General features: G+C 36.7%; 1 protein-coding gene across 1 annotated transcript in view; it reads right to left on the bottom strand.

The window, feature by feature from the left end:
• Positions 1-351: 351 nt before the first annotated feature.
• clpb (caseinolytic mitochondrial matrix peptidase chaperone subunit B) overlaps positions 352-24973 on the bottom strand; it is a 192121-nt gene continuing 167499 nt past the window's right edge. Inside the window, exons 9-16 of the mRNA XM_039745656.1 lie at positions 21900-21955; positions 20251-20295; positions 19155-19316; positions 10803-10959; positions 6785-6858; positions 6344-6463; positions 4584-4688; positions 352-761 (exon numbers count right to left, since the gene is read on the bottom strand). Of these exons, the coding sequence (XP_039601590.1) occupies positions 519-761; positions 4584-4688; positions 6344-6463; positions 6785-6858; positions 10803-10959; positions 19155-19316; positions 20251-20295; positions 21900-21955 (962 nt within the window). The 3' untranslated portion in view covers positions 352-518. The remainder of the gene's footprint in view (positions 762-4583; positions 4689-6343; positions 6464-6784; positions 6859-10802; positions 10960-19154; positions 19317-20250; positions 20296-21899; positions 21956-24973) is intronic.

The raw sequence follows: 24973 nt of genomic DNA, 5'->3' as shown, positions 1-24973 counted from the left end.
AATGTGTAAAATGTTGCCTTCATTGTGTTGCTGGTAAAAATTCCAGTGAAATAAGAGCCAAACATCAGTCAATAAAGAGTGCCAAGTCCTTGGCTGGTGGGTGCTGAATGTTTTTATAGCCATTGAAATGAAGCACTTACTTACCTGGATCAGGTGTATACAGTATGAGCTGTTACTTTGTGAGTACAGCACTAATAAAGTATCCCTGTTAAATTTATCAGAGCTTGAGAAACAAAATCATGAAATAGCAGTGAAGACTGGCTCTACCTCATCTACAACTTGAATAAATAATTTGAACATTCAGTTTTAAGCAAAAGCATAGTTTAAACAAACCAAACTTCAATATACCTGTAAATCGCAACAATTTGGGTTTAATTTGTAAAGTTACTGATAGTGCCCATGATCTTCCAAAGCTACTTTAATCCAACAGATGATGCACATCCACATGTTTTACAGAATGCCTATAGTCTGGAATTCCTAATAATAAGGAAGGTAGCGTATGTTTGAAGGTTTTAACATCAGAGGGAGAACTGTAGTTCCTCTGGGTTCATTGGAGATCTAATGTCCAGTTTTCGGGATGTACTATCATCTCCCACAATTTCAAGGTACAAGCTCGGGCTACGAGTGTCTGAATTTTTGCCTCTGCTACCCTGAAGGTTTTGCTGGTCTGCATAATCCACGGTGACACGGAGAGTGCAGCCATGAGGAAGAAGTTCCTGTTCATATGCTGCGGCCAACTGATTCACAATCCGTCGTTCCACCTTTGGGAGAAAAGGTAGAGAAAATACAATTTTTAACAAATTCCATCTCACTACTACAATATATCCAAAATATCTTTATGAGTCCAATATAATTAATTATATAAACATTAAGGGCCCAGATTTGTTAGAACTGAACATTTGCAAACACCGTTTATTAGTGCTTCGCCTTTAGTTGTTTAATCAATTTTGCATTTTAGGCTAAGAAACTACTACACATGCCAAAAAAACATTGAAGGGCTGCATGAAGAATTCTAGATTTAAGCATGTATTCAGTATTTTACTGCATGATTGCATTTATTAAAGATTATAATGATTCAGTATTTCTCTAACCAAGAGCAACAGACCTGCATTGTTAATCTCTCCTCATACACACCAAATGAAGCAGAGATTTCAGTACTCACAAACTGACTCTCATATTGTCCTGCAAAGCCCATTGACAACATCAGACTCTGCAGTGATATGGAAGAATTCTTCGGAAAACTCAGACTAAAAGAATTTTTCCACAAGAAAGAAAACGGTAACGCACAGGAACCAACAACAAGCAGTTACAACAACCCCACCAGTAAATCCACATGGACACCAAAAGCCGTCAGAAACTCCACCTTGGATAATTATACAGAATGCTTCCGACAGAGAGTGAAAACAGGGATCTTAAACAGGCAGCAAAATTGGATAGAAAACATTACTGGGGATGAGCGGCAAGCCATACATTCACTAAGGGAACATACAGAAAGCATTATCAAACCAGCAGACAATGGGGGTGCTTTAGTCATCATGAACACATCAGATTATATACAGGAGGCACAAAGACAATTGTCCAATACTATGCATTATTACAAACTGCAAGAAGACCCAACAGATCTCTACAAAAAGGAACTCAAAAAGATAGTAAGTAGCTTTCCTCTTGACATCAGGTATCATGTAAACAGTTTAATTCCCGAGAACCCCAAAATGGGTTACTTCTACATGCTTCCGAAAATCCACAAAGAAGGAAACCCTGGAAGGCCTATCATCTCAGGAATTGGCTCCCTTACAGAAAAGGTTTCAGGTTGGGTGGAACACATTCTTAAACCCCTCGCCCGCAACACAACCAGCTACATCCAGGACACCACTGACTTCTTAAAAAAACTCTGCTTTAGGCCCCTTACCTGAGGGAACCTTACTGGCCACAATGGATGTTGAGGCCCTGTACACAAACATCCCCCATGATGATGGCATATTGGCATGTGAAACATACCTCAGACAACATGATTCACCCACAAAGTCAGTAATAGAAATGATAAAATTCACTCTGACACATAATCTATTCTCTTTTGGACAAGATTGCTACTTGCAACAAATGGGGACTGCAATGGGCTGTCGGTTTGCACCTCACTATGCAAACCTATTAAAGGCAAAATTGGAGGAAAGATTTTATGTCAATGTGCATCTTAAAACCAATGTTGTATCTCCGTTACATAGATGTGAATTTCCCCTTGGGATTAATAAAGTATCTATCTATCTATCTATCTATGTATCTATCTATGTATCTATGTATCTATCTATGTATCTATGTATCTATGTATCTATCTATGTATCTATGTATCTATCTATGTATCTATGTATCTATGTATCTATGTATCTATGTATCTATCTATCTATCTATCTATCTATCTATCTATCTATCTATCTATCTATAACATCTTCATAATCTGGACTGCCAGTGAGAAGGACCTCCTCCATTTTCATAATGAATATAATTCTTTTCACCCCAACATGAAGCTGAATTACTCAAAAACAGAAGTCGGCTTCCTTGACACCACCGTTCAACTGAAAGACAACACCCTTGTAACTTCTGTTTTTCACAAACCCACAGACAGACGGACTACCTAAGAAGTGACAGCTTCCAAACCAAGCATATAAGGCACTCCATTATTTTCAGGCAAGCAATACAGTACAATCGTATTTGCTCAGACCCGACAGACCGGGATCAACAACTGCAGGGGCTCAGACAACATTTCATCTAAAAAGGTTATACCCTCAAAATGACAGACACTCAAATAAGAAGAGCTACTGCCATACCCAGAGAAAACCTTCTGGAATATAAAAACAAAGACAACAAGAACCACATCCACCTTGTTGTCACCTACAACCCACATCTTGAAACACTTCGAAAAATTATAATAGAACTTCAGCCAATACTAAACAACGACCAAACACTGAAAAATGTATTTCCTGAACCTCCTCTCCTGGCATACAGACAACCACCAAACCTTCAGCAACTAATTGTCCGAAGCTCCCTAAGTGAACCGACAGAAAATGGCACATCTCCCTGCCTACAGAAAAGATGTAAAACGTGTGCCAACATCTACAATACAGACTGTATAGTTATACAACATTGCTGACTTGAACATCACATAAAAGGATCATTTTCCTGCAGATCATCTAATGTTGTCTACCTAATTCTCTACATGAAATGTCCTGACTCTATGTGGGAGAAACTGGACAAACACTCTGCCAGAGAATGAATTTACACAGATTCGACGTTAAACATGGCAACACAGATGTTCCTGTAGCGGCCCACTTCAACAGCCATGGACACCGTGAGAAGGACTTTAAAGTCACAGTGCTTATGGGCAACTTCAAAACACAGCAAGAGAGAAAGAATGGGAAGTTAAACTCATGTTAAAATGTAATACATTACAACATGGTTTGAATAGAGACAAGAGTTTTATAGCCAGGTATGAGGACTGTTTGCATCTCTCAGACTTACACAGATAACCTGACTACAGACCCATATTGTTTTGAACAACTCATCACAAACTTCAAAGGACTTTGTTGGACAGTTATCTTATCCAAAGATCTTGACCATACATTGTTCTTCTCTCTCTTGTTAAATTAATCTTAGCCTGAATGAATCTAATAATTTTTACATTTAACATTTCTCATTTAAAGATTTACCAATGTTGTTTCTTGTCCTAGTGTGTGTATATAAACACAGGGAACTCCAGTTTCTGTATTACATCTTGCCTGAAGAAGGGGCCTGAGTTGCGTCGAAAGCCTGCATATTGTAATCTTTTTAGTTAGCCAATAAAAGGTGTTACTTTGCTTGGCTTTTCTCTACATTCATAATGGCTAACACGGTACAGCACCCTAACACCACAATGATCTGCTACCAATAATGGCTGGGCATAGCCAATAATTTTAGTTTAAGGCTTCAGGACAGATTTGAAATCTCCAGTGGGTACTTCATTTAAAAATTTGAAGTTTAAGGAATTTGAACTCCAATTAACCACAGGCCCTTCACATCCAGTAGGGCAGTCACTTGGTACAATCACTTGAGTTGATATCTGCTGTCTATGAAAGTAATTTTAGCCAAATGATTTTTGTTAAAATTATGTCAAAAACATATTTTACATACACTAATAGTTGATGCAATTAATTTTTTCCATCACTGTTATTTTTGAATAGCACTCACTGGTAACAAAAATTTGCAAATATCAAAATTGTGATAACAAGCACTTTAATGAAGTGACCATAAAATGTAAAAATACTCCAACTTTCAAACGAGCTAACCATGTCTCTTAATGCACCTGACTGTTACTCAGGTGTACAATTTCTGATTTGCTCTGTTTTGCTTTCCTTTAATGAGTGCTTTTAAATTACATATCAGATTAAAAACATGTACCTGTATTTCAGACTGGTTATTAAAGAATATTTATCACTCTTTCTTGAGTGAAAAAAAAACTTTTTATCTCTAGAAACTGGTGTCTGTGGTCATTTTGGTTTTGTTTTGAATCCTGATGATAAATATTTTGTCTTTTCTCCACATTTGTTACATACCTCGTGTTTGATAGAACGTGCGCCATAATGCAGGTTGTAGCCTCCTGCTAGCACATCCATTACGTCTCTGTCCCAGAGCAGGGTGATGTTGTGTCTTTGTTTTGCCTGTGGAACAATACGCACAGAATTACTTCCACTAAACTGCAGTAAAAAATTATGTACTGTGTATCAGTTGCACTTATACTCTAATTTGAGATGCAAAACTTTAAGCAACACAGCAGTATTCTGTTTGGAGCACATTTTTTGCACTGTAGATTTAACAAATGAATCTTGACTTTACTTATTGGAGGGCAGGTTCAGAAGCTGTTAAATGTAGGAAAATTTCTATTACTGGAATTCAACACATCTATACATATAAAAGGCAAAGCCCTCACTGACTCATCACTAATTCTCCCACTTTCCATATAGAAGGGAAGCTGAAATTTCGAGTGCTCATTCCTTGCAGTGTACTTACAAAAGTTAGGTACAGTATGTTTCATGTCCTATTGCAACACCCAAGGGGGGAAATGGGTGTACCCTCTAAACTGTATATATATATATACTGTATATATGTATATACTATATATATATATATATATATATATATATATATATATATATATATTCCTCCTCACTATTTCTGCGACTTCCAATATACGTAGGAAGCCCAAATTTCCCATGCTCATCCTTTACACTGTACTTACAAACGTTAAGTATGTTTCATTTCGCATAGTGCCCCGTAACGAACTTTCGAAAATAACATCTTCTTTTTGGAGGTTCTCACCATTATGCCATTAGGAACTTTTGGAACTGACCTCTCCTTTTGGCAGTTTCATTCCTTATTTCCATTAACAGAGGATTCATTTCATGGCAGAGACGCAAAAGGGCCACCCCAGGTCCCACTTTCTTTTTCTGCATGGCCGCTGTCCGCGGACTTACCACGTGGTTGGCTCCGTGCCTATATACATTAATGACATCCCACGCTCATGTGCCTCCTCACTCGCTTCCTTACTTTCCTCAGTTGTTCGTCATGCTCACTGCTCCCTTCTTCTTTACTTCACCACGTCAAGCCTGTTATTGTTCGCCTTGCTTCACGTCTTCCTGCTGATGACTCCTGCCTTTTCATTTAGTTTCTTCACACTCTTAATCCTCCAGGAATGCCTCCGCCAGGCTTCAGAACAAACCTCTCAACAAGAACCTCATTGAGGCAATGGTCTTTACTGGAACTGGCTTAGGGACTGTATTTATTCCTCGCATCCCTCTCATACACTCTGACCTCCCATTCCAATTCAAACGCCTCCAATTTCCAGTAAGGGTCTGCTTTGCTATGACAATAAATAAGTCACAGAGACAGACTCTAAAACAGGTCAGCATTGACTTGACACAAGATTACTTCTCACATGGCCTACTGTACGTTGCATGCTCAAGAGTATGCTCAGCAGACAGCTTGGTCATTTTACAGCCCGAGGGCAGAACTGCAAATGTCGTTTACTAAGAGATCCTTACATCCTAAAAATGTGCATTTCTCATACCCAACATTTACAATCATAAATTAAACTCTTTACAATCATTAAATTCACTCTCAATACTAAACTAAGCCTACAACAATTACATTGACAATCATGTTATGTTATTTTTAAAATGTTTCCTTTTCTTTTTCATAACTCCTTTAACACACTACTTCTCCACTGCGAAGCGCAGGTATTTTGCTAGTTATTAAATAAATTATATTTTAGTTTTGATTTTACATGGACAGAATATCAACTCAACAGAAAATTCACCTTTTTGGCCCAAAAGTTTAACTCCTTATTGACCAATTGTATGAGCTCTGAGTGGCTGAATGGAAGGAAGTAAACAATCTCGTTGATTCGACCAAGAAACTCGTCTCTGCGAAAATGGGCCTGAAGTGAAACACACATAAATCTGTAAACAGGGTGCATCATCAGTTATATAGAAGAGTCAAAGAGAATAGCATTGGCTAAATTTGCATTCAATACAGCAATGTCTACATCATCCAATTATGAACAGTACAAATTCCATAAAATACATGTCCAATTATTTTCATTTAGAAAACCAGACTAAAACATTTCTATAATACAATTTCATAATATCCAGATTTTGTCTGGCAGCAATTATGTCATTAAATATTCAAACTCATGGTTACATTTTTATATCCCATTCACTTTCTCCACACTAAATATCAATAATATTTGCATATTTACCTTTAATATGGGGCGAATAACATTTTCCTTGAACTTTTTGGATATTGCAATTTTATCGTTGATTTGTATATCATCTGTTTAAAGAAAAATAAGATACAGATAAATGTCGCAGAAGCCTGAAATATATAAAAGCTATTTTTTTTTGTGATCAAATATTTAACAAAGTATAAAATCATAAACAATTGCAACAGCTCACAGAAAGGTACACTATAATATACCAATAAAGCACCCACCACATGGCGCCCACCCCCATCACAGGCCTTATATGAACAAAGATAGCCCTAGAGTAGAAGGCACAATAGAAAAAAAAAAAAGAAGAAAAATAATAACTAAAAAAATAATTAAATAAATTTTGGTATGCAGTTTCCCTCTATATGACTTTGGACAAGTTGCGAGGCTGACTGCCAGTTTAAAATACAGGTGCTAGATGAACCATTAATCTGTGCTGCAGATAATTCAAGCAAAATAAGATTAAAAAAGGAGGTTTTCCATAAATCAAAAGATAATAAACTAAGATATTTCCAGCAAGAGGCTATGGCTAATTTTGCAGCAAATATGCCTAGAGAGAATAACCTTTGCTTGAAAGAAGAAAGAGAGACAGCAGAAAAGTCCAGAAGAAGAAATAACTGAGACAATAAATGCATTTTATAAGAGAGAATAGATGAGATAAATTTTGACACATTACCCAAAAGAACCCCAACTGTGGGACACTCCCAGAACATGTGTAGAAATGTACTTAGGGATTTACAAAAACAAAGGGAACACAGAGGGTCAGCTGATAAACCTCATAGCAAAGCATCTGCAGGGCATTAGATACAAACGGTGTGCAAATTTGAATTAAGAATGTTGGTAATTGAGGTTCTTAGATACTAAGGTAATATTCTTAAAAATTATATTCCAGTCAAGAATAGTAAGAAAGGGGAGATCTCATTCTCAAACCAAACTAACAGGTAATGTTTTAAGAGTGGTTTTCCACAAAGTTGTATATAACATTGGGGCAGACTTTGTTCTAGGAGACAGAGACTGAATAAAGGAAAGCAAAGGATGAAAGGATAAAGAAGAAGACAACAAAACATAGTGAGACTTAAGAACAGACCTAATCTGAAGATAAAAGAAAAAAGGAAGATGGAATAGAGGACTCATATCCTAGTGAATGGATTGTTCAGAGCCCTGAGCCATTAAACATATTGCCAAGCATGGAAATACCATACTGCCTCCAGGCTGGGAAAGCAATAGGGTTGCCACCAATAAGCAAGACTGGATTTTGGAAAATGGGAGTGAGGGAATGTAATTTTGAGCAGGGGCCTAAATGTTTCTCCACCTTACGCCGTATAGTGAGAGCATAAGTAATTAGAGAGTCCAAATTTAGTGATAGCTGCCTCAATCTCAGAGAGACAAAAATGAGAAGTGAGGGAGATCTGGGAAAAATCAATTTGACTTCAACTGGGAGCCAGGATGGAGGAATACTGGAGGGTTCCAACCAGCACCAAATTGATAAAAGTGTAAATGCCCAATAATACAGTGCATCCGGAAAGTATTCATAACGCATACATTTTTCCACATTTTGTTATGTTACAGCCTTATTTCAAAATGGATTAAATTATTTTTTTCCTCAGAATTCTACACACAACACCCCATAATGACAACGTGAAAAAAAGTTTACTTGAGATTTTTGCAAATTTATTAAAATAAAAAAATTGAAAAAGCACATGTACATAAGTATTCACAGCCTTTGCCATGAAGCTCAAAATTGAGCTCAGGTGCATCCTGTTTCCCCCGATCATCCTTGAGATGTTTCTGCAGCTTAATTGGAGTCCACCTGTGGTAAATTCAGTTGATTGGACATGATTTGGAAAGGCACACACCTGTCTATATAAGGTCCCAGAGTTGACAGTTCATGTCAGAGCACAAACCAAGCATGAAGTCAAAGGAATTGTCTGTAGACCTCTGAGACAGGATTGTCTCAAGGCACAAATCTGGGGAAGGTTACAGAAAGATTTCTGCTGCTTTGAAGGTCCCAATGACCACAGTGGCCTCCATCATCCGTAAGTGGAAGAAGTTCGAAACCACCAGGACTCTTTCTAGAGCTGGCTGGCCATCTAAACTGAGTGATCGGGGGAGAAAGGCCTTAGTCAGGGAGGTGACCAAGAACCTGATGGCCACTCTGTCAGAGCTCCAGAGGTCCTCTGTGGAGAGATGAGAACCTTTCAGAAGGACAACCATCTCTGCAGCAATCCACCAATCAGGTCTGTATGGTAGAGTGGCCTGACGGAAGCCACTTCTTAGTAAAAGGCACATGGCAGCCCACCTGGAGTTTGCCAAAAGGCACCTGAAGGACTCTCAGACCATGATAAACAGTAGTCAGGATAAAGGGAAAGATGACTGCAGCAATGTACAGAGACATCCTGGATGATAACCTGCTCCAGAGCACTCTTGACCTCAGACTGGGGTGACGGTTCATCTTTCAGTAGGACAACGATCCTAAGCACACAGCCAAGATATCAAAGGAGTGGCTTCAGGACAACTCTGTGAATGTCCTTGAGTGGCCCAGCCAGAGCCTAGACTTGAATCCAATTGAACATCTCTGGAGAGATCTTAAAATGGCTGTGCACCGACGCTTCCCATCCAACCTGATGGAGCTTGAGAGGTGCTGCAAAGAGGAATGGGCGAAACTGGCCTAGGATAGGTGTGCCAAGCTTGTGGCATCATGTTCAAAAAGACTTAAGGGTGTAATTGCTGCCAAAGGTGCATCGACCAAGTATTGAGCAAAGGCTGTGAATACTTATGTACATATGATTTCTGTTTTTTTTATTTTTAATAAATTTGCAAAAATTTGCAACTTTTTTCATGTTGTCATTATGGGGTGTTGTGTGTAGAATTCTGAGGAAAAAAATGAATTTAATCCAGTTTGGAATAAGGCTGTAACATAACAAAATGTGGAAAAAGTGATGCACTGTGAATAGTTTCTGGATGCACTGTACATCTCAAAATCTGGCAAGGTAATACCTCTGACCTAACATGAATTAATTTGGATTGTCTAATAGAAGGTTTTTACCATTCCAAAGAAATCTTGATAAAAGAGATCTAACATCAGACCAAAATTTATTCGGAGGCAAAAGAGGGAGCATGCTGCTAACACAATAAACAAAATCAGGGTGGGGGCAATGTTCATTTTAATAATAGGCAATCTGGACCTGAAAGATAGAGGCTGGGAGGACCAGGAGGAGAGGGAATTCTTAGCACTCCTGAAAATACATTTATAATTTGATGCGGCAATGTCATGGAGCGAAGGGGAAGGGGAAATATCAATCCCTAGGTATCTAATAGACTTTGAAAGGGGGACCGCTAAGGAGGTGCAGGACTGATGACTAGACAATTTAAGAGGAAGGAGAGCTGACTTGAACCAATTCATTTTATAAACAGACACAGACTCATAAAAGTCAAATAAATTAAGAACATATGAGAGATCAGAAGGGGTATCACTGAGAAAAAGCTGAATATCATCAGCATAAAGGGTGACTTTGTGGGGAGTACCATGCAAGATTATGGAAGAGATTAGGTGTGACTCATGTAAAGCAATAGCTAGAGGCTCGAAAGAAAGATTGAAGAGGGGAGGGTAAAATGGACACCCCTGCCTGGCTCCTTCAAAAAGACTGAAGTAATTGAGTTAGTGAGAATAGCAGCAAATGGAGATGAGTAAAGTGTTTTCAACATATTGATGTAAGCCACCCCAGACACCATGCGATACATTACTTGCCATAAGAAAAAACAGTTCATTCGGTCAAATGCCTTTTCAGCATCTAAGTATAGCAAAAATGGGATACGGGGAAGTTGGCGTGCTGTGTCAATAATATGGTGAAGGCATCTCATATTGTTCGCTGCCTAGTGAGAATGAATAAAGTCAGTCTTATTGGGGAAAATTATCTTGGAGTTTACCACCTTAAAGCAATGTGCCAATAGTTTAGCAAGCAATTTTGCAATATCAAAGTTTGTTAAAGATGGGATCAGAGGAGCTCACCCAGATTCTCAGCTATTCTTCTTCGGCTTATTTCTTGGACTTCCTGTCTTAACTGTAGAGCATGCTGGGCAATTTCATCACTGGCTACATTAGAAGTCATTATAAATATAGCATCTTTGCATTCTATAGTTTTTCCTTTTCCATCTGTTAGCCGACCCTGAGATACAGAGAGTGAGATAAAGAGTAGCTTTAGCATTTATGAATAAAGATATTTCCACCTGTGCATTATGTAGCATTAAAAAATGATCAAGCAATCACTTACTGTTACCTATTATTTTACTACACTTGATGCTGTCAAATAATTAGCTCAGCTAAGTATTGTTTACTTTGTAAAACTTCTCCAAATAGCTGACCTTTTCAAGCCATCTTTCAAAAACTGCACATTTAGGATCTTAGAATATTTCTGATTAAATCTACTACATAAATAAGCATGCATCTATGTGTTATGTTCATACTGCAGCAGAGGTTCTTGTATTCAGTTGTGGAGGACCCCTTTGTTGAAGAGGCATTGTCCCAATCAGCTTCTGCTTTTAACTGGACACCTGCTTTAATTAAATATATTGGTATTCCCAGTTACAAACTTTTTAACCTTAATGAACAACTTACAAACTGGGTTTGTTAAATTAATATAGGAATGTACCAAAATGTGTGTGTGAGAAAAGGATGGATATTTTTCTACATATTAACCTAAAGGTAAGTCTAATCTTTTTAAGATCTTTCCTCCCTTTTATGAAATGCTTCAGATTATTTAAGGCTTTTTCTTCTTCCTCCTCTTTATCGTTTCTCACTTCTATGTGGCGTTGATGTGCTTGATCAACCTTCCTCATACAGCTCAGTCCTGCACTTCTTCTTTTACTTTATCTGTCAATCTCCACTTTAGTGTTCCTTGCTTTTTCTTCCCCTGTACTTTCATTCATATTACTTTTTTGCCCACATATTCATTGTCTCTCCTTATCACACGTCCATATCACTTCAACCTACTTTCCTGTACTTTCTTAGATCCAAATTTCTATTGTGTGTACCATCAGCTTTTCACAATCCTGAATATCACCCTTCTCCTTAAAAATGGGTACAATTACACTGTTTCTCTTCTCCCTGGTTTTCTCTCCTGGTCATATGTCTTCTGCATGAGATCCCACTACATATCTATTTCCCTTTCTGCTAAACTCTTTCACACTTCTGCTGGTATTTCATCTGGTCCTGTTGCCTTTCATTTTTTTTATTCTTTTCAATACATCCTTTACTACCTCCCTTCTTATTCTTGGTACTAGCCCTTCATTTGGCATTCCATTCCCAAATACTACACTTGGATTTTCTTCATTCAACAGTTTTTCAAAGTACCTCTTCCATCTATTCTTGATCCTATCATGCTCACTTAAGGTCACACCTTGCTCATCTTTCACTTGCTTTATCTGACTTAAATTCTTTCTAAACTAGTTCCTAGCTTTTGCTGTTCTGAAAATTATTCTCTTTCTGTCATATCTTCCGTTATTTCCATACATCTCCTCCGAAGACTGAACCTTGGCTCTTGCCACTGTGCTCTTGGGCTTGACTGTCTGCCTATACATTTCTCTATCTCCCTCGCTACCTCCCTAACTGGTACCATGTCTTTTTTGTCACCTTCAGATTATTTAAGCCATCGCCTACTAATGGGTGCTCAACTATATATGACACTGAAGTCATTGTTTTAGTTTAGAGTATTATGTTATTTGAGCCCCTGTCTAATCAGCTCCATTCTAAATATCACAATTTGTACTAAATTAAGCAAAAAAATCACCAGATGGTAAAAAATAAAAGGAACAAAATAACAAAATGATGATAGAATACAATACAATTATTAAATTTCTTATAAATATAGTTCTGTGTCTTTCTGCAAATGAAATAATACCAATACAAAGGCATGGTAATTAAACAAATAATTTAAAATAACAACTCACTGATTGTGAAACTAGTCGGAAAAATCCCTGCATCTATGTCATAGTGAAAAGTCATACTGCAGTTGGACTCATTATAGCTTCTATCTGAGCCATTATGTGCTAGAGGCTATTTTTTTTATTTTTTTATTTCTTGTTCCTTCTTTGCACCACAGGTTTGAGCATGGCAAGGGATCAAGTATTCTTTGATCTGCAAACCTATTTATTTTCACATGAGGTTACAGTGTCAATGTAAAAGGACGAATATAGTGTTACGATATACTCTCTTTTCTTTATTACTGGTTCAGTGAATTCTCATAGATTACATATGCACGATTGCTGTATATTACTTGTCCCTTGTGGTTTGGTTCCAATAAGTACAGTAAACAGAAACTAAATAAATATTGGATTTCAGGAAATAAATGTAAGTTTTCTGAAAACTATGTATTTTTAGCATGAAGGACCTAACTATTCATGAACAATTACTGAAGCAATCATTGTAGGATGAATAATAATTTATTTACATAAAGATAAAGCTATAAGACATACTATAGGTTATAAGGTGATTCCTAAAGCCCCAGAGGAACAGGCTTCTAGAGTTTAAACAATGTGTAAAGTGTAAAGTATACCTCCACAAATCACAAGGTGCATTATTGCTCTCATAAAAATGACTTTGAATACAGCAGTAAAATGGAAATGAATAAAACAACTATGAAAACATTATAAAGTGGCCATGATAGTATATCTTAAGATAGAGTATAGCCAATAACATCATAAAGTCATCTGGCAAACCACACTATTAAATATTTAAGTAACAATCTGAATAATGTCAGAAAGTAGCAACACACTAAAACTATACAGCGACAGTAAAGATGTGTCTTTAATCTACAAATCACATCTTTTCTTTAACTAGTTGATCTTTTAACTACTTGAACACTGAAGACACAGGACATTTGTCATTTCTGGGAAAAATAAAATAGTTTTAGGCCTTGAAATGATCTGTGACCATAGAAAAGCGATGTCCATTTGGTTTAAGTACTAAATTCAGGCTGAAGACCATAGTCTAACATAGTTCAAGTTGTTAGTGTCCAGCTGTTTATTCTGTATTAATCATGTTTCCTTCTCTTTATTATACACACAAACTCTCTAAGAAGAACTAAAAATGTTTGATTTTGTATTTCAATTTTAAACAAATAGGCCTGTATTTTATACATTCCCTGTAGACTGACTGCACTGTGATCATGTGAATAGTGAGCATTTTAGATGAAGAGTCCAGATTGACTTCACAGCATATTATCAAAGAATATTGTGATTGTGCTATGATCTATGAAAACTCAATCAGATAAGTGCATTTATCTGAAAAAAGCCAACCTACTAAAGTGACCACAGGTAGGCTCCATTCAAATTATGAAAAGACAACACAAGGAAATTAAATGCTCTTTAACCGAGTCCCAGTTATCACAGTATATAGCCTGAATAATGCAAAACATTTAAGTTAATTATTTTATATTACATGCAGAAGTGTTACAGTTGTTCCATTTTATTTTAATATTATTACAAAGCAATTTCGGTAAACAAATATTAAGACATGCCATATAAATGTCTGACATTTGTAATACCTCGTAATGTGAAAATGTCTAATGGACAGGACATTGCTGAGCTATTAACAATTCATCCCTCTTAATTGGTTATCTGAGTGGTCCAACCTTCTGTCTCAAATACTGATCTTTCGACCATAAGAAGCTAACACAAAACAGTAACTCCGACTTTGGCTCATGTCATCATTCAAACCATTTCAAAAATGCAGTTATCCAGAATCTAGCCACAGGGGATGTACAAAGCAGTGTGTTTCTTTGAGCTGGTCCCCAGCCTGAATAAATCAGTAGGGTTACATCAGGAAGACCATGTGGTATAAAATTTTTCCAGATCAATATGCAGACAACAATACAGATTTCCATACCAGATCGGTATAGGCCTGGGTTAACAATGGCCGCCACCAGGGTGCTGGGGGGAAATTGGAATACTGTTAGCCAAAGGAGAAGAAAAGGGGAGGGTGTGTCCAAAGGCAGGAGGAGAGGAGGAAGGGTAGAAGAGTGGAAGTGAGGGTAGTAATTTCAAATGTTGGCAGTATGACTGGTAAAGGGAGAGAGTTAGATGATATGATGGAGAGAAGGAAGGTTGTTATAGTGTGCATGCAAGAAACAAGATGGAAGGAAAGTAAGGCCAAGGGTACCAGAGGCGGGTTCAAATTATTCTACAATGGTGTGGATGGGAGAAGAAATGGGGTGGGGGTCACCCTGAAGGGACAATATGTCAAGAGTGTTCAGTATGTCTAGTGTGTTTTGGAGGTGAAAAGAGTGTCGGACAGAGTGACAATTATGAAACTGGAAATTGAATGTGCTGTTCCTGTTTCAAGCTGAATAAAGTTGGTTTTGCTAAAGTACTGAGGCTCAGCCTCGTGTTTTGGGTGCAAGACAGGTACTTATAGCACGACCGTGATCTTTTGTATTTGGGGTTCACTGCAGTGCTGTGAGCCTACTGTTGCCCTGCCCCAGCAACAGACAAACAATCTTCCACAGACGCTGCAATTGTGCTTCGGGATGCACTTCGGCGTGCCTCCCTGTTTGGTGGGGGGATACCAAAAGGGTTCAGAAACCTCACAATATGACCAAGAAGAAAAAGATGATTCAGCTTCTGATTGATAACTGTGCTGCCCAAAACATGCTTCCACATTTAGATAATAACATATACCCAAATTGTAAATTCAGAAGTATTACTGATGTTTCAAACAACATATACTGTAAGTGACATGCTATTCAAGACATTCCAAATACTTTCAACTCCTTCATTATTCCCAATTCGGTCTAATTCATTCCCAAATTCCCTTGCCAATGTGGACGTTTTTAAACACTGCAGTGACTTCAGCCAAAGAAAGGGTCCCAGTCCCACCAGATTCTCCTGGATGTCTAAGTTCACGAGTTTAACTATTTCTTAACTGTTTCTGGGTGAGTAACTTCAATGTTGTTGAAAATCTATTCAAGAGCAGTAAGTGTTTCTAGTATAGTTTCTTCTGTGACTTGTTATTTGTGCATTACTTTAGGGACCTGTGCCAAGTTATTAGTACTAAGGTTATTTTTACAATAAATCTTTATGCATTTAAGTATACTGATAGACTCATGTCTTGGTTTGTGTGCTTGCTTATGGACTAGTTTTGGTCCAGTAAACAAGTATCTCCCATTACTTTTTGTTGCTAATTGCTTGACAATCACAGCAAGGCTCAATTAGCTGCTCTTTACTTAACCAGACTTAAGTGTCAGCATTCGTGTGCAGCCCTACTGTGTAAAGGCTGCAGGTCTACATGTACAAGTTCACTGAACAAAGACAAAAGACAAGGCAGCAGACATTCATACATAACAAAGGTACTGTTTTTTCTTTAAATTGTCATCCTATCATGTGCCTATAACCCATTCCTGTGGTTAAATAAAGATGTTTCTCTTGCCAGCTTACAAGAAGATAGAGTAATGCTGACTATCTTCATCTGCTTTGTTAAGCTACCTCTTTAGATACTCTCTTCTTATTTGGATTGTCGAATTAAATTAAGATGGATTTAGAGACAAGAAGTGTTAAAAAAAACTTCAGTACAGAAAAAGACACTTAAATGATTATTAGAGTTTCAAAATAAATTGCGGCCTTAATCTTAACGTACTCACTGAAGCATTCAATCATAAGACACAACTAAAATCAGTTATATTGTATTTTGTCACTGTATAGCTGGGAAAATAATTATAAATATACAAATGTTTCTTTTACGCCTGATAAATCTCTGATGACACTGTTTAAAAACTATGCACTGTAAGCAGTAGACATAATTGTGATCAAAACAAAGCAAGGTTTCATAACCAGAATTTTTCTATAAAACCAATTTTCTTCAAATAGGAGCAATCAGATTTCAGAGTGAGAGAATGCAGAAGTCAGATCAAAAGAATACTCAACATTCATGCTTTAAACAAGATAAGAAACCAGTATTCCAAACAGGCATGTGTTAAAGTGAGAGTTATTAAATCAAACATTTTTCAATCAAGTTGGCAGGAATAACAAAAACAGCAATATTTTAGATGGAGAGCTGACTGGACTAAAACAAAACAGCTGCCACTAGACTGAGGATTAGCTAGCCACATTGGTAAGAGTAAAGTAATGGAGCTGCCACTTAGGTTGTGAATCAGCTGGCTGTGCTGACAAGGCATAAACAAAACGGCTGCTACTTCACTAGCTATTTGGCCTGCTGCACAGACAGAACAGTTGCTATTTTACTGAACATAACAGGTAGTTCTACAGTAACAGTGTCCATGATGTCATGTTTGAATACATGCATGCACATGTACATAAATAAAATATGTGGCATGGTAATGCACACCCACACTGTACCCATGTGACAATCTCAATGCTTGAAGCTGTGAAAACAAATAACACAACCAAAACAAAGAGTACCCAATTAATGTTTACAGTTACAACTTCTATAACTTGATTAATGAAAGAAATCATATTAGTAGTGCAGTAAAATCATGACAGCAAAAACAGGTATACTTTGTTGTTATTTTAAATCTCAATTTAAATATATTAGTATTGTAGATAATACAGGTTGATATCTCTTGTTTATAAAAAAAATGGTTGTCTTAGACATGCAGGACTACACCTGCAGGTCTTAATTTCAATGGGTTTTTATTTATATTGGCTATAGTGTAATGTATCTTGGCATAATATTGTCTGTATTGCAAAACAAACTCTTAGGTATCGATTTCCCATTTTCTACTCTTTTTAATATATATGCACAACCTTTAAAAGAAGAGGTAGTGTTATTAATCCTCAAAATTTTCTGTTACTAAAATGACTGAAGGTGGGCACAATTACAGCCTTATGTCTTACAATTCCCTTAGCTAGGTCAGCCTTTTCCTGATTTACATGAATTTATAGATTCTTTCTGCCAGAGGAGAATATCAAAGCTCTTCTTTCAAAAATGCGAAATGTGAATGAAACTTATTTTTTATGTGAATAGTAAAGGTTTGGACTCATTAAACCTGTTTTAAAGAAGGACTGCTTTGGCACTTTAACATCAGTGGGACAATGAATTTGCAGGTTAGACTAACTTAATTCTACTAAGTTAACCATAATACATACATAAGACCAATAATTAAAATCTACACTTTAGTTCAAGGACTAGACTTAGCAATTTACTGGAAAAGGAAAAGAGAATTAATTGTAGCCTTCTCAAGAATTTAATCTATAATATCTTTTATATTTTAAAGATCTCAAATATTATAAAAATACAGAAATGAAACTACGGAGCTATTCCTACTCAATATCAGTAACCAGGCAATCAAGTCTAAAATTCAGAATCTTTGAAGCCTATCATTGGTTTAATTATTATGATTGGAATTTTAACTGTCAAACTTGTAGACAAAGACAGCAAAAAAAGGTTCAGGATGAATATAAATAAAACAAGTTCAATGTACTTATGCGCATCACCTATAATAAAGTGACACATTGCTAATTTTAACAAAAGACAAATGACAATATTATATGAAAGCTATGAACATGTTCTAAGGAACATACTTAAAAGCCAGTAGATTAAATATTAGTAGATATAGATTAAATGCCCATGAGTGTGACTAACCATAGACCATCCAGCTAGACAGGCTAGATAGACCAATAGAAAACTGAAATATTTCATGATAATTTGACCCCTGATTTTGATGTCATCTTGTTAAAGAGACCACAACATACAAGAGTAACACTTTCATAATATTGGCAAATTCTGTAAATTACATTCAGAAAAGCCTCATGGAAGTGGACATTTCTAAGAATAACACAGTCTTTAACAGTCATTAATGATCTAGAGGAGGATTTTCCCTAATACTCTGGTTTCGCGCCACATCCCAAAGATGAACAGGTTAAGTTGATTGGGGACTCAAAATTGGCAAGATCTAATTGTCATGTGTTCTGTGGTAGAAAGACTTCATGTTTAGTGTTGGTTTTTGCGTTGTGCTGAAAGTTCCAGATGCCTACAGCCTTGTATTGGATTAATTATGTTCAGAAAAAGAAATTAACAACTTTATTTGTAGAAAGAGTAAAAGGAAATTCATTGTTATAGTGGTTCATATTTGCAGGGTAAAAACACACACACATTCTAGGACCAAATTAGCAATGCCAATTAATCTTACTTGCTTTTTCTTGTGATGAAACTGAAGCAGCTAGAGGAAACTCACAAAGACATGGGAAGAACTACAGTGGTCATCTTTTTATTTACTTTTCCTCTTACACTTTATGCACATTAATATTTGTTTACTTTTCAGAACCTAGATTTCAAATAAAGAAGGCTAATTCCTCAAGACATTCTAAGATGCTACAGACTTGGTACTGACAATGCAAGATAATTCATTACCTCATCAAATAGTTGTAGCATGATTGTCAATACATCTGGATGAGCCTTATCAACTTCATCAAATAGTACAACTGCATTTGGACACTGCTTCAGACGTTTTGTTAGCTGTCCACCTTCATCGTAGCCTATATAACCTGGTGGGGAACCAATGAACTTTGCAACCTGATAAACATAGCACATGTGAAAAAAATAATGTGTCATATCAGTGTACTTAAAAGCAAAATTAATTCTGCACAAAAACAACAACTAAAAACTTTAAAAACTGGTTTCTGAATTGTAAATCCAAACATTATATGAAGGAGGTAGTGAATTTAATCACAGAAACACAGGTTTTTATTAGGCTTATAAGTCGGCATAGCCAGTTGGAAAAACATATTTCTCTACTATTACAATAATACATGTTACAGTTAAAACTTCTTTATTTATTCACTTGTAGCACTAATGTAAAATGTACCCACAGTTAAGGAATCAGCTATTCCTTTGCAAATCTGCTTAATCTAGATCAGGTTTGTTAGAGACATCACACAAGAATAAATAATTTACAAAATCATATACTGTCATACACATGCGTTTGGGAGGCAGGCTAACAGCTTAAACGAAGACAGGGACTGACAAAGTGTACTAACCTTTCTTCTTCCTCTTCTGCAGATCTCCTGAACAGAAGCCCACCTAAAACTTCACCAGGTCCTGAATTCCCTTCCTGACCACGCCTTCCCCTGATGTCACTTCCGGCCTGATCCCTCACGGACCCGCCTCTTCCTCCCCTACAACTATAAAAGCCAAGCACCTTCTCTTCCTTGTCTGTGCCTATTTGGACACTGACCCTGTTGTGGATTTGTTCAATATATATGGGGTGGACCCCCAACTCTTTTTCTGCTTCCTTTCTCTTCTTTTACAATACATTCAAAAAGTTGTGCAGCAGTACCCTTTTACTTTTAATTATTTCCTTTTTTTTATTTTCCTATATTTAAGGCAACTAACATGTTCCCTGAAAGGTCTCAAAGTGAGTGATATTGGTGCTTTCAGAGGGATATACATATTTACAGTATTGCTTTAGGTGACTGTTGTGATTTGAAAGTTTTGCCTTTTAACATACTTCATGTTTTTCCTGGAATTCTGACATGTCCATTCGAATAAAGCCCTGCAAAAGAAAATGGAATAAATACACAAAGTAATATCAGATATATCTTGGATTTTAAAGCATTATATCAAATCTGGTCAAAGTGATGGAAAATTTGTAGAAGACTACTTATATCTCAGAAGTACAGTGTAGGCATAAAAAGATAATCCAGAGTTTTTACTTTATTATTTCCGAGTTTCATCAATATCTTCATTAGTTATAGTAACTTATTTAAAGTATGAAACAATTACCTGTCCTAGATTATAACATTATCTGCAGATATGTAAAATCACAAAAATGCTAGTTCTATAGAATGTAATTCAAGTAAGTTAACATGATGTTGCTTTTGTGATGGCCTATTTGTATAGTGCCAGTATCATTCAAGCCATGGTATTTCACTCATAATAATTTACCTGTTCAGTCCAGAGTATTTTAAACTTTATCAACTAATTGGAGCAGAAAGATAGACATTAATGATGTTAAAGGATTAGAAAAAGGCATAAAAGCCAAGTTTCAGTCTGACAGTCAAAGCTTGAAGTTTGCTGTTTACTCCAACTAAAAATAAAAGAGCAACGACCTAAGTGAATGTCTGTGGATCCTATCCCTGTTCTGTAGAAAAGTATATTTTCTTGAAATTCTGCTTAACCTAACCATAACTGAACTGTAGAGCTGAACTTTGGGAAGGATCAACGACACAAAAAGCATACTTAACCAGCATTAGTACACGTGCTTAAGGAACCCAAATCAAGGGATCACACAGCCTATCTTTTGCCTACAAGTATGCAGAACAGGGCTACTGGTCCCTAGTGGCAACCCATTCCATTGGCTGGGCAAAATGAAATGTCTTTCCCTTGCATGACACATTTTAAAGTTAAAGAGCATTCTGTGGCGGCTTCTACTATTTTAGGCAAAATGTTTTCAGTTTTCTTTAAATAATGTATATTCTTTAGAGTTAGGATTTCTCAAACTTCAGGTTGGGCATTTTCTTTTTCAGTTCTGACCTTGCATGTAAATTTTCCAAATACAGTAAATATATCACTATAATAATAACTAGAATAATAACTATTCATGGTGGCTCTAAAATCCGTACTGACCCCTACTCTCTCTTGTTTCTTTTTCTTTTTCCGGTTTCTCTGTGGTGGCGGCCTGCGCCACCACCAACCTACTCAAAGCACCATGATGCCCCAGCATTGATGGACTAAAAGCCAGAAGTCCACGTGATCATCATCATCATCATCATCAAGTCCTTCCGTGAAAACCATAAATACAAAGAGGACTGTTTCATTTATGTTAGGTAGATTGCCCAGAGGGGACTGGGCAGTCTCATGGCCTGGAATCCCTGCAGATTTTATTTTTTTCTCTGGCCGTCTGCAGTTTTTTTTGTTTTTTCTGTCCCCCTTGGCCATTGGACCTTACTCTTATTCTATGTTAATTAATGTTGACTTGTTTTATTTTCTTACTGTGTCTCTTATTTTTTTATTCTTCATTATGTAAAGCACTTTGAGCTACATTCTTTTGTATGAAAATGTGCTATATAAATAAATGTTGTTGTTGTTGTATCTACAAAAAACATAAAATTGAAAGAAATCAATGTATTAAACAAAACTGTCAAAAAATGTTCACACCTTTTTGACATCTTTGTGCATGTATCTCGCCACCTGCTTTGCTAGTTCTGTTTTACCTGTGCAAAAAGGCAAATGAAGAATTACTATAGTGCAAATAATTTTGTAATACATCATAGTCTGTACTTGTGATTCATTTATTTTTTCAATCAAATCTTTTTAGACGTATAAAAGACAGCAAAATAACAACCAAATACCCAAGCAACCTCATCATAACTATACCTCACATAACCCAAACCCGTTATATAGTGTTCATAGTTCTGAGTGACAAATGAGGTGCAGCATCAACACCAGTAAGGAGATAACAAGCAGCTGTGAGGTACTAAACTTGAACAAAGCTTGTAAAATTATTTCATGGTAACTTGCACATCTATCTCTTTGAAAAAAATTAATTACTGTATCTTTAGTTTTGTTTACTTTGTAAAGCACCTTATGGTAAGAAGGTTGATTGACTGAAGACTCATAACAAAATTATCCTACTAAAAGACAATAATTCAAAATAATTTACAAGAATAAATTAAAACAATAGAAAAGTTTTAATTAACATGTTAAGTAAGTAAATTGTGAGAAAACAAGATAAAAAATAAGACTGATGTATATAACATCATTACACTATGTCATGGCAGTACTGTGGTTATCACTGCTTTTCATGGGTCCAGTATCCGGAATTTGAATCTCATGCCCATGCCTTGAACTGGTGCCAAGGCTCTTTTCTTCCTTGTTCCCAGTGCTGTTGGGATAGGCTTTGGGCATACCATGACACTGCACTGAATTACATGGGTTTGAGACAGCTAAGTTTTATCTAGCCATCCATCCATCTTCTAAGCTTATTCTAAAAATGATATTGGATTAGTGAGATTACCAAGGTAGAGTTGGCAGATTTGCAATTGTCTAGCTGTGAGTAAGCACATGTGGTGTTGTCTTTGCATTCCCTATAACAGTCTGGGATCGGTCCCTCTGTTGCCAAGAGAAAGGTTACTGTGGCTAATCATGTTATGGAAATGAATAAATGAATAGATAGATAGATAAGAAGGTTAATATTAAAATACCACCTTTGTTGAATACTTCAGAGTTTTAATATTTCACATGTAATTTGTGAATCAGGATTTACAATAAATGCATGGGCCTAGTTTAATAAGAATAAATGTTACTAAGGTAAAAACAGAAAAGGCAGCTAGCTAATAGATATCTTTAAAAATTACTAGTAAGTCTAAAATGGCTTAAAACAATCTCAGATACTGAGTTATGTGAATACTATTCTGTACAGAAAGATTTTTTTAAACTGTACACATATAAATAATTAAAAACTAGGTCTACTGTAGCAAATAGCTTTGTGCACTCAGGTTTTTTCATGTAAAAGAAGTGTATCGTTTCCAAATAATTTGTAGTAAACATGTAATTTAAAGAAAGTAATTTCCCTTGGCTTTGTTTAGGTTTTCCATTATATTAGTGAGATATATACATAACTGTCTAGTCTACAGCTACATTTAGCTGAAGAATATCATTCCTGCTGCTTTTAGTTATAATGAAATGACTATCACTCACCAGCCTTTGTGGCCTGTGAAAACAGTAGCTGTTCTGAACAGTAAATGTAAAATATTCTCCTTATAAATTTTAATATACATATAAGGAAAAAGGAAGACTTGCTGTTGCATAGCTGTTAAATATTCATATCCTCTGGCAGCCTGTTCATACATTGCCAGGGGCTAAGAGAATATGAAAGCCAGACAATTTCCATAAATATCCAAGTATATACTTGCAAAGCCCTTAACAAGCTAGGGAATTGGTTAACCCTTTACAAAACAGAGTCACCTGAGTAAATGCCGTACAAGTGCATGAGAACTTGTAGTATAGCTAAAAGTAAACAAAGTGAAAGTCTTAATTGTCATAATAACTGAACATTTTAAGATAGGATGAGCTTCAGGCCTTTTTAAGAAAGTGGCTTTTTTATCTCATTTTACAGGTGCTGGTCATAAAATTAGAATATCATGACAAAGTTGATTTATTTCAGTAATTCCATTCAAAAAGTAAAACTTGTATATTAGATTAATTCATAACACACAGACCGATGTATTTCAAATGTTTATTTCTTTTAATTTTGATGATTATAACTGACAACTAATGAAAGTCCCAAATTCAGTATCTCGGAAAATTAGAATATTGTGAAAAGGTTCAATATTGAAGACACCTGGTGCCACACTCTAATCAGCTAATTAACTCAAAACACCTGCAAAAGCCTTTAAATGGTCTCTCAGTCTAGTTCTGTAGGCTACACAATCATGGGGAAGACTGCTGACTTGACAGTTGTCCAAAAGACGACCATTGACACCTTGCACAAGGAGGGCAAGACACAAAAGGTCATTGCTAAAGAGGCTGGCTGTTCACAGAGCTCTGTGTCAAAGCACATTAATAGAGAGGCGAAGGGAAGGACAAGATGTGGTAGAAAAAGTGTACAAGCAATAGGGATAACCGCACCCTGGAGAGGATTGTGAAACAAAACCCATTCAAAACTGTGGGGGAGATTCACAAAGAGTGGACTGCAGCTGGAGTCAGTGCTTCAAGAACCACCACGCACAGACGTATGCAAGACATGGGTTTCAGCTGTCGCATTCCTTGTGTCAAGCCACTCTTGAACAAGAGACAGCGTCAGAAGCGTCTCGCCTGGGCTAAAGACAAAACTACTGCTGAGTGGTCCAAAGTTATGTTCTCTGATGAAAGTAAATTTTGCATTTCCTTTGGAAATCAAGGTCCCAGAGTCTGGAGGAAGAGAGGAGAGGCACAGAATCCACATTGCTTGAGGTCCAGTGTAAAGTTTCCACAGTCAGTGATGGTTTGGGGTGCCATGTCATCTGCTGGTGTTGGTCCATTGTGTTTTCTGAGGTCCAAGGTCAACGCAGTCGTCTACCAGGAAGTTTTAGAGCACTTCATGCTTCCTGCTGCTGACGAACTTTGTGGGGATGCAGATTTCATTTTCCAACAGGACCTGGCACCTGCACACAGTGCCAAAGCTACCAGTACCTGGTTTAAGGACCATGGTATCCCTGTTTTTGATTGGCCAGCAAACTCGCCTGACCTTA

The sequence above is a fragment of the Polypterus senegalus genome, chromosome 2 (genome assembly GCF_016835505.1).
Source record: "Polypterus senegalus isolate Bchr_013 chromosome 2, ASM1683550v1, whole genome shotgun sequence".
Classification (NCBI taxonomy): domain Eukaryota; kingdom Metazoa; phylum Chordata; class Cladistia; order Polypteriformes; family Polypteridae; genus Polypterus; species Polypterus senegalus.
Note: the sequence above shows the minus strand (reverse complement) of the source record. Positions and strands in the feature narration are given on the sequence as shown.